Source organism: Trachypithecus francoisi, unplaced genomic scaffold (genome assembly GCF_009764315.1).
Source record: "Trachypithecus francoisi isolate TF-2019V2 unplaced genomic scaffold, Tfra_2.0 Lachesis_group13, whole genome shotgun sequence".
Lineage (NCBI taxonomy): Eukaryota > Metazoa > Chordata > Mammalia > Primates > Cercopithecidae > Trachypithecus > Trachypithecus francoisi.
The window spans coordinates 100292787-100308398 of NW_022681458.1; the positions used below are offsets into that span (position 1 = coordinate 100292787).

Here is a 15612-nt window from a genome sequence, read left to right on the forward strand (position 1 = left end):
CAAAATTCATACACTTAAATTCATACAATATTTTGTCCTAAAATATTGTAATAATGATAAAAGTATATTTTTAAAACAAGTAAATTGTAATTGGTTTTATTTTCATGCTCCCTGTCAATTAAACTGTTTTCAAATATGAATTCTAAGTTGATTCTCTAAAAATTATCTTTGTATATGCAGAAATTTCACAACTTATCAATAAAAAAAACTAAGGAGATTATCAATTTGAATTAAGTGTAGGGCTTTTTCTCCAGAACCTCCTGACTTTTTCATAGCAGCCTAGGAATTGGAAGAATTAATTTCTCTATATTGATGAAAATACTAGAATTAAATTACTTACTACACTATTCCATCATATAACTCTATTAACTAAAATCAGAAAATATAATAATAAAAGAAATAGGCAAAGCAACTGAAATCTTTAAAATTGGCCCACAGATCCAGTTTCTCCTTCGGATTAATGTCAATGTGAAATAAGGGGATGTAAATGTATTAACTTGTTTGTACCTTGTAGGAACACCAGCAGGCAAAATCAACTCCCCAGTCATGTAAATAGAGTTCAACATTTCCAACGGCATGTGCTAGATCAAAGCCAACGTAACAACCCTAGGGAAGAACATAATAATAAGTTTTAAATTTGCTTAATGATTAGAAATAATAAGTACAAATATCTTTAAGAAAATATTTGACAAACTTCTGTACCATAAATTATGGTTTGTTCTTTGATGCAATGGTTCACAAAGTATGATCCACAATTCCCAGGACCCTTTCAGAAGGCCCACCAGATCAAAGCAATTGTCATAATGCTAAGACATTCTTTGCCTTTTTCACTGGATTGACACTTGCATTGATAATGCAAAAGCAGTGATGGGTAAAACAGCTGCCACCTACATCAGCAGGAGCCAAGGCAGGGGCACCAAACTGTACTAGTAGTCATTACATTGGTCCCAGCCTTTCACCTGGGGGCATGGGAAAGTTTCATGTGAAAATCTCCTTGTGAAAACTGCAAAAATGGTCAATTTTCATTAAATCTCAACATCTTATATTTTTAATGTTTAAATCTTATATTTTTAATGTTGAATGTGGGAAGTACACATAAAACCCTTGACCACATTCTGAAGTAGGATGGCTATGTTAAAGCAATGTATTTATGCAATTATTTTTGTGGCAAGCTGAACCTGCCACTTTTATATCGTGGACAACCATTTCTGCACGAAAGAGCAGCTGACAAATAGTGATAATTCACATGTGTAATGTATTTAACAGATATTCTTTTGAAAATGGAGTGTCGCTTCAATAAAACAACTTGTAATATTTGCTGCCAATGATAAAATTAGAGTTTCCAGGGGAAATTAGAATATTGAAAAACTTGTACCACTTCCATGAGTATCACTAGCTCCCATTATTGAGATAATTCTGATGAATATAGTAGTAATACATATTTTTTAAATATTATATAATTAAATATGTCAATATTTGGAAAATACACATAATTCAATGAACCAATATTTTCTGAATGGCCAATGCTTGGTATTACATATTGTGCATTGATAAAGGATCTGGTCGAAATACAAGTTCAGTCAATGGATTTTTATATAATAAATACAGAAAATTCAGTGATTCAGTTTCAAATTCCATACCAGAACTCCTGAAAAGTTCTCACTTGTCAAATTCTGATGTAATATCAAAGAATACACAAAATTAACTGAGAGACTATTCAACCACTCCTGCCTTTTCTGATTACATATCTCCACGAGTACCTATTTTCTTTGTAAGATTCAAAAAGAGAAAAAGAGAGATTGAACACAGGTATATAAAACCAGTTGTCTTCTATTAACTCAGGTGTTAATCAGATTTGCCAAATATAAACAATGCTACTGGTTTTTAAATAAAACATAGTTTGTATAATAATATTTTGCTTATGTTAATATGTAATACATTTGTTGTTATTCTAAAACAAATAAATACATTTTAAATTTCTGTTCTAACTGCAAATACAGTAAATATAGATAGAGAGCCAATGTCAAATGTCCTAAGATCCTCAGCAGTTTTTAAGAGTGTAAAAGGTTTCCCTTTCTAAAAAGTTTCTGAATTGTTGCTTTAGTGTATCCTAGTAATCTGAAAGAGTCAATAGTTTTCTTGTTTAGCATTTAACCCCACATCATGTGCATATTTAATCAATTCAAGTATACGCACTGTTATCAATTTTATCAATGGTTCAGCTTCTCTGCCCTCTCTTGCACCCATGTTATTTGCCAGCTAAGTTCTAGTTCCTCCCACTGTGGGTAAGGTGTAAGTCTCAGCCACTGGGATCAGCCATGTGACTTGTTTTGACCAACAGAATGCTAGCACATGTAATAAAAACAGTCTCAGAAAAGTACTTGAGTGACTAAGCTTCCTCTCTCTTGCTCTCTGCTATCTCTATGAGGACTTGCTTGGGCCAAATTGCTGGCCCAGATGGAAGATAAAAGAAATGTGGAGTACAATAATCCTCACCTGAACTCAATCTGGATCAGCTGCTCCTCCATGGTCTCTTCACCCCTTGCAGTTTGCCACAGAAACATGAGTGAGCTCAGCTGAGACTAGCAGAACCCATTCAGCCCAGTCCTACCTTGATGTTCTGACACCAAGGTGATCCATAAATCAATGGTTATTGTTTTAAGACAACAAGTTTCGAGATGATTTGTTACATAGCTTTTTAAGGGAAGAGTGAATTGATATACTCAGCCCCCAAAAACCAAGACATCCTTTACTTGGTCTTAGGAATTACAGCTGCCATTCCTCTTAAAGAGGACAAGATATTAAAGGATCAAAAGATGGAGGTTTGGATCAGTTACTGCTTGAGTTCTTTTAGTTCTCATGTTAGAATAAGGATAACAATTCTTGCTTAATTCTATTTGGTAAGCAAATATGCATACTTTGATACAATACAGATCCTCAGTGTGAGCCAGCTGTTTTATATGGTGCTTAATTTTTAAAAAGAATTCTTATCCAATAATAAAGAGGAAGAATGACATTGTTTGGAAGAGAATTTCAACGTTTAATGTTAACTCTACAGCCTCCTTCATACACATTGACTTTGTACCCTAAGAGTTTCTTCTGATCTGATTCCATTCTGTCTTAGTTATTTACTTGTCATGAGGTTTTAAGTGTGTTGTTTGTCTGCCTAGTGCAATTCACAATGTTAAAAATCAAGTCTCTGTTTCCACTAAATTCCCAGAAGCACAAACTGGAACAATGAATACATATTATCCAAATTGTACCCAAGTAGGAGGTTTCTAATTTAATTGCTGATGATCAAAGTAATTTAACTTACTGCATATCAAAATGTTGAAATGTTTACTGAGAAAATATAAAGATTCATTCCACATTAAGACAACTTTGTACATGAACATGAATTTAAAAACTGATGGCTAAATGCAGATAATAGAACTTTGCAAAACATTTTACCTCTGGGTTTGTGTATGATTGGTTTACCTCGTGTAGTTTACCATGTGTATGATTAGTTTACCACGTGCACATACCTGCTCCAAACTAGATTTTTTAGAACACTGAAGGCACACAACTCTCAATGGAATTAAAGTTTTTGAAGTAAATACTTGAATACATTTTAGAAGTGTTCTAACACCACCTAAGAAAAAAATAACCCCAAATTACAGATACAGATGTTTTCCCTAGAGAAGAGACATGCAAACTATAGTCTGTTTCTGTAAATTTAATTTTGGATCACAGCCAGTTTCATTTGTTTAAATATTGTCCATGGCTGCTTTTTTGCTACAGCAGCAGAAATGAGTTGTTGCATCAGGGACCGTATGGTCCACAAAGCCTAAAACATTTGCTACTTAGTTCTTTACAGAAAGATGTGCTTACTTGTACCCTATAGCGTTGGTTTGCATAAAGAAACCTCAATATACTGAAAAGTTAATTAATTGAAAACCTCATTCACTATAATATGACTGGAGATAGTATCTCACAAAAGGACAATATACCAGCACAAAATAACTAAATTTTGAGGGAGGAAGGGGGATTAATTTATTCTTTGTTTCTAACACAAAAAAATGAGCAACACATACCATAAAAATAAGACAAGTGCTCCATTGTCATAAAAGTTTAAGGAGTAATAGGACATGAATACAATTAATCTTCATCAAAACTTAGAAGTCATTAAGTCATCAAAACCTTGGTTTGCAGACTAATGTTTAGCTTAAATAGACACGCACCCAACCCCCCACACACATTTATTTGTTTATATTTTAAGATAATACTGAAATTTTATATGGGGAACTTATAATACTGAACTTATATAACTTATAATACTGAAATTCCATATGGGGAAAAAAAGTTAATTATTCTGAATTTGAAATCCTCTTTTCTTCTCATCAACATTTCCAATTAAAGCAACTTTTGTGAAGCAATTTTTACAGCTCAGATTTTCATAATTTGTTTTTACAACTCAATTTTTCTATGAAAACTCAAGAAATAGAAAAGACAGCACTTTAGTTATCAATTACTTATAAAGAACAGCACATTGAAGAAACCACAAAACTTGACATACAATATCCCATTATTAAAATCCCTGTGGCCACATTTGTGGTACCACGTTGAAAAAATCAAGTATGGCTTCCACACTATGTTTAATGCATTTGTAATTATTTCCCCATTGGTTGGTAGACAATATAAATTATTAAAATATAAAATGTATTGAGAAAACAACTGGATGATACAAACGTATCACTGCAAAGTGATTTCACAAAAGTGTCACTAGATGGCAGCATCTTAAACATTAAAAAAATCTAAAGGTTCTCCAAAACCTCTTTACAGTCATCCGGTTAGATATTTTCATTGTTTTGCCTCATGTAGGTAACATGATATGCACAGGTGAAAGCATACACTCTATACTTGAGTACCTACTTTATGCAATTTTTCAATAAAAATCAAATATTTTTCAACACATTTTATTTAAAATTACCCACAGGTGCTCACACTCATATTGACACAATCACATTCATACTGACACAGCTCACACTCATATTGACACAACCAGCACAGCATTGTTCAGTCACCATGCCACCTTACTTTATAGTCAATCCAAAACTTGCAATCATTTTCAGGCCATTATGATTATTTCCAGCCTGTCTTTCTCCAATAAACATTATAAATTATACGTTTGATGATAAGACTCGCTGCCTTTGTTTACAGAGCCCCCATTAATTTCACAGTGCAACTCATAGTCCTTGGTATGGTTATCAGAGGTGTTTGAACCAAAGGAACTCCATCTTGGGTAGGGACTGGGTAAAATAAGGCTGAGACCTGCTGGGCTGCATTCCCAGTAAGTTAGGCATTCTGAGTCACAGGATGAGACAGGAGGTCAGCACAAGATACAGGTCATAAAGACCTTGCTGATAAAACTGGTTGCAGTAAGGAAGCTGACCAAAACTCACCAAAACCAAGATGATGACAAGAGTGACCTCTGGTCATCCTCACTGCTCATTAGAAGCTAATTACTAGCATTATAAGCTAATTATAAGCTAATGTATTAGCATGCTAAAAGACACTCCCACCAATGCTATTACAGTTTACAAATGCCATGAAAACATCAGGAAGTTATCCTATATGGTCTAAAAAGGGGAGGAACCCTCAGTTCTGGGAATTGCCCACCCCCTTCCCAGAAAACTCATGAATAATCCACACCTTGTTTAGTATATAACAAGAAATATAATAAACATAAAAATGGGCAACCAGCAGCCCTCCGGGCTGCTCTGCCTATGGAGTAGACATTCTTTTATTCTTTTACTTCCTTAATAAACTGCTTTCACTTTACTTTATGGACTCACCTTGAATCTTTTCTTGTGAGCGATCCAAGAACCCTTTCTTGGGGTCTCTTGGACTGGGAACACTTTTCTGGTGACATAGCCATTTATTTTTTATTTTTTAAGTTTTTGTAGAGAGGAGTTGTCTCTACATTGCTCAGGCTGGTCTTGAACTCCTGGGCTCAGGCCATCCTTATGCCTCGGCCTCCCAATGTGCTGGTATTGCAGGTGTAAACCACCACCCCAGCCCTCCTGGGTATGATTAAAGACTTGTATGATCTGCTAGTGCCGCTTGATCAGATGCCCCATATAGACCTCTCTTATTTTACATAAACTTTTCCCTTTCCTGGGGATGTGCTTTCTCTCCTCCATTTGCCTAGCAAGCTCAGATTTTGATCACCAGATAACTTTGAGCGAAGATTATTTTGCCATCTCTCTCTTCTATCTTATTCTATAGCCCTGTTTGTATATCTCTCTTATAACAATTTTCCAATCTTACTGTCTTCTTTCACACAATATGAACTCAAATAATTGTTGAATAAATAAATGAATGAACAAATTATAAAGTCTTACAAAAGCCAATAGCTATTCTCTTAAGTGGTGTTAAATTTATAAGAATACTATTTGAGGGATTCTGTTTCTGATGCAATTTTATTGCATGTGCTATTTATTCAGACATGACATCTTTTAGAATGAAGTATCTTGGACAAAAGAGTACTTGAGAATATGTTCAAAATCATTCTCAATTAACAAGAAATATCGTGTGTCCTTGCCATCTTCACTAATACAAAACTAAAAATTTTTCTAATTAGTGAAATAATATGATACATAGGGCCTGTGCTGAAATTTCCAGGAGAAAACTAGCTCACTCTTTCCTAACTTTGATGAATTGCCTATTTATTAAAATGAAATATAAAATGGTAAAGCTGAATTATTTTCCTAGTAGCATTAAAGCTCTGATGGCTTTATGGATTGATTTGGTAACCAATTGATTTTGGACTATTGTTATTATTATTATTTAGTTTATTCCTTTTTCACCAATATTAAATCCTAAGAATTGTGAAGACTCTTAATAATTAGCAAATTTGGTATGAAAAAAGTACTTATAGAAGCAAGATAAGATATTTGTCGCTATACCCAGGGCTGATATATAGATGGTATGCATTGATATGCTCTTATTAATTATTAAAATAATAACATGGTTAAGGTACATAAAAAGTCTTTGTCCTAAGCCACCTGAATAACCAACCATGGCTGCAGCCCTTGTGTTCCATGATGGAAGAGTGTCTGCGAATATCAGCCTGTGAATGTTCATTGCTAGGGACTAGCCCAGAGTCCAGTGGATGAGACAATGCCTTTGCCAGCGCCACTATCATCATGGTGGGTGAATTCCAGGTGACTATCAGTACATTCTAATAGGCTAATGATGGATACTACCTGGTATTAACATGGAGTATGACCTTCTTTGTTACTGTGGGAAATGCAGCTTCTATACCGTACCAATCAGATATTTAAGTGTTCTGAATATCATTCCTTGCTTGATGCAAAAGTAATAAGAAACAAGCCAAGAACTACAGTGCTATAAATTTGGACAATATTACTTTTTAAAAAGTATAATGGGAAGTTTGAGGAAAATGAACAAAAAAGAAAATGATATAGGGAGATGTGTGTCTGGGTGTGTGTGTGTGTACATGCTGGTCATCTCTATATGGAGGGTATGAATAAATGATTAGCAACAATAGGTTGGCTAGTTAACTCTGATATTGGAATTTCTCAAAGGAATTCCTAATTACGGAGTTTTTGACTAGTACTAGAGAAAGTTGGGAATGGAAAGGAGGAAGATGAAAGCTGGCAGGTTTTTTTGCCACAGTCTTGGAGCATTTAACTTTCTAGAATTCATTCAAGTGTTATGATTCAAAAGCATACTTAGGTGCTAAGTTAAAAACAACAGTAAATATTTCTATATGAGGGGCCTCCACTGTCTCTGTAAATGCTTCTTTTCAGAGTGAATTTCTATTCTGAAAGTTCTGCTTTTCATGCAGACTAAATTTGCCAAGACCTTCAAAAATTCTTCTCACTCTTTCTCTAGTTTTCCTTTCCTTCCAACTCTCTGGTTATGTGTAGGAACTAAGCATTATTTTGCATATTATGTTCATGCTGCACTTAAAGTCAATAAGTTCTATAGGTCACAATTCCTTTCCAAAATTATTTAATATAGCTATCTACTATTTTTATGCAATGTGTTAAGCTTCATTTATTTATATCAATATAGTATAGTTCAATGAGAATAGCAACTCTTCACTATTAAAACATGAAACAATAGAAAATGAAAACCAACACAAATAAAAAGGAAAAACACACAATCTTCAAGTGGAGCTTCAGTGAAATTTAGTAGAAATCACATTGCATGGCAACCAGAACCAAAGCTTACGTTTTCTACAGGACAAAACCAGAATACTCTTTCAACTTATTTTAATCCTATGGCTCTTATAGATAATATAAGAGATCAAAAATGAATAATCTGTGTGTGTGTGTATGTGTGTATATATATATATATATAAGCTGAATTATTTTCCTAGTAGCACTAAAGCTCTGATGGCTTTATGGATTGATTTGTGAACAAATTGATTTTGGACTATTGTTATTATTATTAATAACATATATTAACATATGTGTGTTATATATATAACATATGTGTGTGTGTATATATATACACACACACACTATATATATATACATCCACACAAAATTCCATCCAGGAAGCTAGCCACTTGAAAATCAATTCTAAATGCTCACATTGTAGTTCAGCACCAAACAGGAACAGAAACAATAAAAATTCAGATGGTAGAAAATATTTGAGCCTCAATTTTGTAAACCACAGATAAAATTCTAAGGCCCCCAAACCATCTGAATAGACCCCTCCTCTTAGCCAAGGGCATTCCAGAGTTAACCTGAGAAGCTAGTTCAAGCCATGATGGAAGAGGGGATGGACATTTCTCATTATGCTTTCCAACATTAACATCAACATAGACCATAAGTCTGATAAGAAATATTTATATTCTATTCCCTCTGAAGCCTGCTACTTGGAGGCTTCATCTGTGTGATAAAACCTTGGTGTCCACAGCCCCTTACTGGAACCCAGACATTCCTTTCTATTGATAATAACTCTTTCAACCAGTTACCAAAAACATTTTCAAATCTGCCTATGACCTGGAAGCCCAGCCCTCTCCTCCCCAGGCTTTCAGCTTCGAGTTATCTTTCCCTTCCAGATGAAACCAATGTAAATCTGATACATCTTGACTAATGTATTAAGTCTCCCTAAAATGTATACAAGCAAGCTGTACCCTGACTGCCTTGGGCACATGTCCTCAGGAGCTCCTGAGGCTGTGTCATGGGTACGTTCTTAACCTTGGCAAGATAAACTTTCTAAATTGACTGGGACCTGTCTCAGATACTTTTGAGTTTACAACCTTCTGATAAATTACCTAAAATTAAGGTAATTTACCTAATGATTGATTTCAAATTATCTTTTACCAAATATCTTAAAATATAAGTGCATAGAGAAGGTGATCACTACAAAGAACCTTTATACAACAAATAACTTGGAAAAAGCCCATTGTCCTAGAGCTATTGAATGACTGCACTTATGTCAATATATACAAACAGAGAAGACAACAGGCCCTGGTAGAGACAACACTTCTCCACGCCACTCAGGTGGGCTAATGCTAGAGAACTGGATGCCATGAATATACTTGGGAGCCTCCCAAGTGGGATGAGGAACTGGAAAGCTGATGGAGTAGGTAGCTAATTATCCCCTGGAGCTTGGCTGTTCCAGCCAAACTCCTCTCTGACTGTCCAGATGCCTCTTTGATGTTCAGATGCTTCTTCTCTCCTTGTCTGCCATGCCACTCTGCTCCTCTGCCAGAGGAGTTTGGGGTTTTCATGGGTACAGGATTTGGTAGGGGGTGGGGGTCATGATGGGCCAGGGTGATTTTGGAAAAAACAACATTTAGGCGGGAAAACAGGGATAACTATTCTCATTTAGGGCCGTGGTTTCCAGGCTTGAGGTTGAGGCCTTTGCTGGGGAACCGCCCTCTTCTACCCAGTATTTCCCTGACTCCTGACTGTATCATTACAATTTTATTACCCACTAATTTCAAGCTATACCCTAATATTTTTAAAAAGTATAGTAGCTTATAACTATTGTCATTCTAAAGGAAAATATGAAGGGAATGTCCTGTGGGAAAAGAGACACAGAATGGGTAGCTGGACAAAAGAGGCTGGACGTAAGCAAGCTGGTGTTTGTCTTTCGATGAAAACTCTGGATTCCTGAACAGAGATGGTGAAGATGTTGAAGATAGCCAAGCTGTCACAATTTGTATAGGTCTTCTTGGGCTACATTTATTTTACAGGAAGGAGAGCTTTTACATTTTTTAAAATTAATGTGTAACTCAAGTTACTCTTTAAGTTCCAGAAGGCTTCCAGCAATGTGATTTACATAGCTAGCCAGTTACTCCTTGGGGGAAACTGGCAAAGAATCTGGCACCATTGTTATGCCCTCTAGTTATGCAAATAGATGGCAGGGGGAAATGACAGCTTCTCAACTTCAGTGGTGTGAAAGGAAAATAAAAACTGGGGCCTCAATTCACTAGGCCAAAAGGAAAAAGCTGAAACCTGAGTCACACTAGAAGCTGCCTTTCCTGTTTTACCTAAGCAGACAACTTGAGATAAAAGGTTAAATCCTACTCTATGTTCACCTTATCTTATGTAAAGTGCTAATTTACTGAGCATGAGAGGAATACATAATTGATTATTCCCTTACCTGCTCCTTCTCTCTTGAACCATGTAGGTTACCATATCCTTCCTCTTTCCCTTCCAGCCCACTTTTTCCCTTTAAATACTGAGGCCCTCAAAATTATCTTTGTAGAAAAACACAGACCACAGTTTCTGTGATTCCGTGTTTATTTCTTCTGGGCATGTACTTAACCTTGGAAAAATAAACTTCTAAATTGAGTGAGACTTGTCTCAGATACTTTTTGGTTTACAATGGGAATGAATGTCCTGAACTATCTGAATGCTCTCCTTGAGGTTATTCACAGTTTGTGGTTTTGGCCAACCTTAAAGCTAAATGAATTGGAGCGTACATAAGTATACTTTTTGTGGTGTTAGACGAGGTCGAGGTTGTTTTTTCTAAGACATCTTAGTGAATCTATTGTCTCCCTTTATCAAGCACTTAACACACTAAAGCAATATTCTCTTTACATATTTCTATGTCATATCTGATTCTGATCTCCTTAAAGACAGAGATGGTGGAATTTTTTTCTTTTATTCTCCATTTTCTCCCTGTCTCTTTTTATATCGAGAGCCTGACATAAAATGAGAGGTCATTATACACTTGAAAGAATAAAATTTCTTGAGAGTAATGTGTACTCAGCTAGTATTAAAGACTGGGGGAATGGGGATGAGTACTTCCTGCTGGAATTCTCTCCAGTCGTTTGTAGCTGTGTTTCCCAATCATACAGAGACTTGCAAGCTCTTAATTAGAGGGAAAGCTCCTGCAAACACCTCAAAGGTCCCTGAAGATATGAGGATGAGAGTGGTAATGGGGCCATCATTGCTGGAAGCTGTTGCCAACGGAGCAACTGCCTAAGACACCTGCCAGAAGGAGATAAAAGGGGCACGAGGGGCCAGTGTCTTGGGGCTTCCCTATATGAAGGTAACCGGAAAGAGTAGGTTTGAGGTTCTGAAAAGGAACACTGATGAATGCCAGCACTATCTAATTCAGAAAGACTTTTGATGCTTACTGACATTTAGGCAATGCCTTCTTGACATTTAGGAGCAAAGTAAAACTTGTAGGTTTTCAATATTCTCAAGAGAGACAATTATGTAGACTACAGAGACAGAGGTCTCAGATTACCAAGAAAAGAAAGGACCAAAAAAAGATTGTATATATTTTTCTTTGATGTTTTTAAATGCTGACAGCAATTTGCCATTACATGGTTAGATTATATACACACTATATATATATAATGTGTATACATGAGATTAGTTTATATATATATATATTAGATGTATATATGATTAGTGTGTGTATGTGTGTGGATATATATACACATACACACACTAATCATGTAATGGCAAATTGGGGTCAGCGTTTACAAACATCAAAGATATAAGCATATTCTTGGTCCTTTCTTTTCTTGGTGATCTGAGACCTCTGTCTCTATAGTCTACATAATTGGCTACGTATGCCAAATTCATATACACATATATATATAGAGAGAGAGGGAGAGACCTCATCTCTGTAGCCTCTCTCTCTCTCTATATATATATATATGTGCATATATATATATAGCCTCTGTCTCTGTAGTGTACATAATTGACTATAAATGGTAAATTCATATATATATAGATATAGATATATAGATATAGACAAGACAATACTATGGAAAGACAGCCTTGGTGTCAGCTATAGCTAGACTCCATTTCTAGCCTTTACTTGCCATTAAATTGCCTTGGGCAAATGCTTAAACTCTCTCAGACTCACTCTTCTCAAATGAGCAATGGTGAAAGGTTACTGTTAGGGTTGCTAGGAAAATTGGAAATACATATCAAGTACCAGAAACACAGTAGGCCATCAACTATAGCTATTATCATTCACATTTTTACGAAGTATTATTTCAAAGACTAGATTCACTGTTTCAGCCCTGCTTGCTTAAAGTAGACATTGACAAGGTTGTCAAATCCAGAGATGAGAGATAAGGGGAGGGAAGAAAATGAGCATTTTGCTAATGAAATTTAAGGGAAAGTTGTGAATTGAGAAGGTATCAAAGAGAACTGACAACTGGATGGATAAGAGTAAAGGGTTTGGAAGAAAGGAAAAGCAAACCAATCCTGAGACCCTAAACCATTGTGTAATTTGCAGGTACAATAATCACACCACTTTAAATAAACTGTATGCTTTAAAGAGCAAATTTCAGCTATTTCCTTTTACCAAAAAACAAAAAATAACTGTCTTTATTTACTGTCAAAAGTAAGTATGAAAACCAAAGAAAAATTAAATAAATTCAGTCATGCTGTTCTCTTCTATAGTCTTTCTCTGGCTAGCAAGGACCTCACACAAAATGTAGTTTGTTTGATTTATTTCAGAGACTTAAGATGGGAAAAATAGCTTAAGGTAATTTTTCAAGCTTAATTTAGTTCATTTAATATTTAATGACTTAATGGAGCAGTCTGCATGTCCTAAGTGTGTCAAAGAATAGAAATGGAATTTGAAAAAGAACTCAAAACTTACAAAAAGTATCTTGATTGTTTAGACTAATTAACCATTATAAGTAATTCTGCAGAAGCTTCTGATTTTTTTTTAAACAGGAATACAGTTGTGCTTTTTATGCAGTACTGTTCCATGAAATTAACCTGGCCCACTTGGCTGCTGATGTACACACATTTATACATTCACTTATCTAACAGGTATGTATTTAATGATGAAAGACTATGTGCAAAGCACATGAATCTGTGGAATTTGCAAGGTCTACCCTCAATCAGTCATTGAACACTCTACTGACATAGCTTTCTAAATTTGAGAGTTAAAATAGGCATAGAAGTAATTATGAGACAGTGCAAACGGTGACCAATGATACATTTCTCATCATGGTATGGAAGTATAACAGGAAGACAGATTTATCCTGATACAGAAAAGTGAGAAAATTTTGCTAATAAAAGTCAAGGATTTCATGTGCAGGTTTCTACAAAAGTCAGTCAAGTAATGTATGAGTTGGGCCTGCAAGAAATACTTTATTTTATACTTTATTGTAAGAATATCATAATACAAGCATGAATACACACACACACACACACACACACACACATAATGTGGTATTCATATAGATATATGTACGTATGTACCAGCTGTGACTTGGCTTCAGTGGTGGGCTCAGTGGATAAACATGGATATTGTGAAGACCTTAAGCCCCATCTAAGGGACAGAGCTGCTACCCTGTGTCGCCACCTATAGGAACGATGGTCCGTTGTTGTCAAACTTCTAATTTTTTGGAAAAGATTTGAACCCAGGAGGTTTTATATGAAATCTCATGATTCCCTATTGTTGGCATATGACTACATTTTAAAAATACACCATGTTTGCTAATATAATGAGGGCCTACACAAAGCAAATCTCTAGGACAAGTTGTAACCCATGGAGCAAGTAATGCTTGAGCAGCAGTAGAGGAAAAGAGAATCTTCACGAGTGGGAATATGTAGGTGGAAGGAAAGCTAAAAAGAAAGACAAGGAGGCACAAAGTAGGACATTGAGACAGGGATTATATACAAGTTTCGTCTTAGCTGATATATAACTTATGTGAAGGAGAACAGTAGAAAATATATTGATAATTCAGCATACACAAAATCACAAAGAGCAAAAGTTATTTGCATTCTATTCCACAAATAGTAAAGGAACAATGGTCATCCTATGGGAGAAACACGACGCAGGAAATTCAAGTAGACAAAACATGGTGCCAATCACAACCGTCCCAACGAAGTCCAACTGACTTTTCAGACACATGGTGACTTTTAACCTTTATTCATCAATTTACCTACTAGACTTATTATAAAGTGGATTTAAAGCAAGTATTTATCCTTCACATACTAGTGACAATTATATCTGGAGATAGCCCCATTTAGATATAAAATAAAAGAACAGTCTCCCATAAAGTATTTTTCTATTGATTACTGTGTCAACCTGAATGGCCTATTCCTCAACCAAATTTACTTTATTTTAAAATATTTATTTATATACCAAATTTGATAAGATTGAATAGACATCTATGGGACAATTCTCGAAGACACTGCTTCTAAATTGCTTCCTTTGATGGCAGTTTATATAGACAATATGATGATTATCTTCTTTGTTCACCACCCTCCTCCATAAGATAGATTATCTGCTGGGAAAACATTTTCTCTTCAAATCAACTAACCTTTCATGTTGACATCCCTAATCTTGTTTGCATAAATAATTTAAGTGATGGAAGAAGTGAATTTCAGAGAATGATGTGGAAGAAATCTCTCATATTTTATTGGGAAATTTTTTTCTGTCCAAAGATCTTTTGGAATTCCATTTTTATTGCCATGAGACATAGCCTTCCTTTTCCATTTTTATGGAGGGTAGAATAAATTAGAACTGATGTGTACATTTCATGTTGGAACACTTTCATTTTTCAGTTTAACAAAGACTTAAATCTGCCTTCCTTGGTTAGTCAAGAGGCATGAAAAATGGAATATTCAAGAATATACTCTGGGCTTTAGGCAACTGAAGTATTTTATGAAATATCTATCACCTACAAAAAAACTTAAGTGTAACACTTCCTTTGGGAGGCCCTAAGTTTAGTTGTTATGCCAATGAATGAGGCTAAATCAGGAGAAATAGATATCCCTCATGGCTTTGATAACGGTAGCTGCAGAAGCAGAGATCCTGATTGACAACCAGGAGGCTTGCTTTTCCCAGATCTGTAATCCTATAATAACATCTGGAGTCCAGGCTTCATTTCCATTGAGAATTAATCATTATTTCTCAAATGCTCTATTTAATCAAAAGCTTAAACATCTGATGAAGACTTCTTAGAAACAGCTCAAAATTTTCAGATTCTTGGGCACTGATCCTCACCAACATATTTTGACTTATTTGACATATTTTAGGCTTCCACCTGCATGGATTTAAGACTACAGATTGCTCACTATATGTCTGAACAAAACAATCTTCCACTATTTCCAAAGTGAAGAGTAAAGGCCAATTAGTTAATGGAACATT

General features: G+C 35.3%; 1 protein-coding gene across 11 annotated transcripts in view; it reads right to left on the bottom strand.

The window, feature by feature from the left end:
• Positions 1 to 15612, bottom strand: part of KYNU (kynureninase) — a 163449-nt gene that overhangs the window by 56484 nt on the left and 91353 nt on the right. For all 11 annotated transcript variants that reach the window (XR_004441791.1, XM_033231623.1, XM_033231620.1 and 8 more), the window contains one exon: positions 508 to 606. Coding sequence is in view for 10 of the 11 variants with exons in the window: in XM_033231623.1 (XP_033087514.1) it covers positions 508 to 606 (99 nt within the window). In the remaining variant the exon portion in view is untranslated. The remainder of the gene's footprint in view (positions 1 to 507; positions 607 to 15612) is intronic.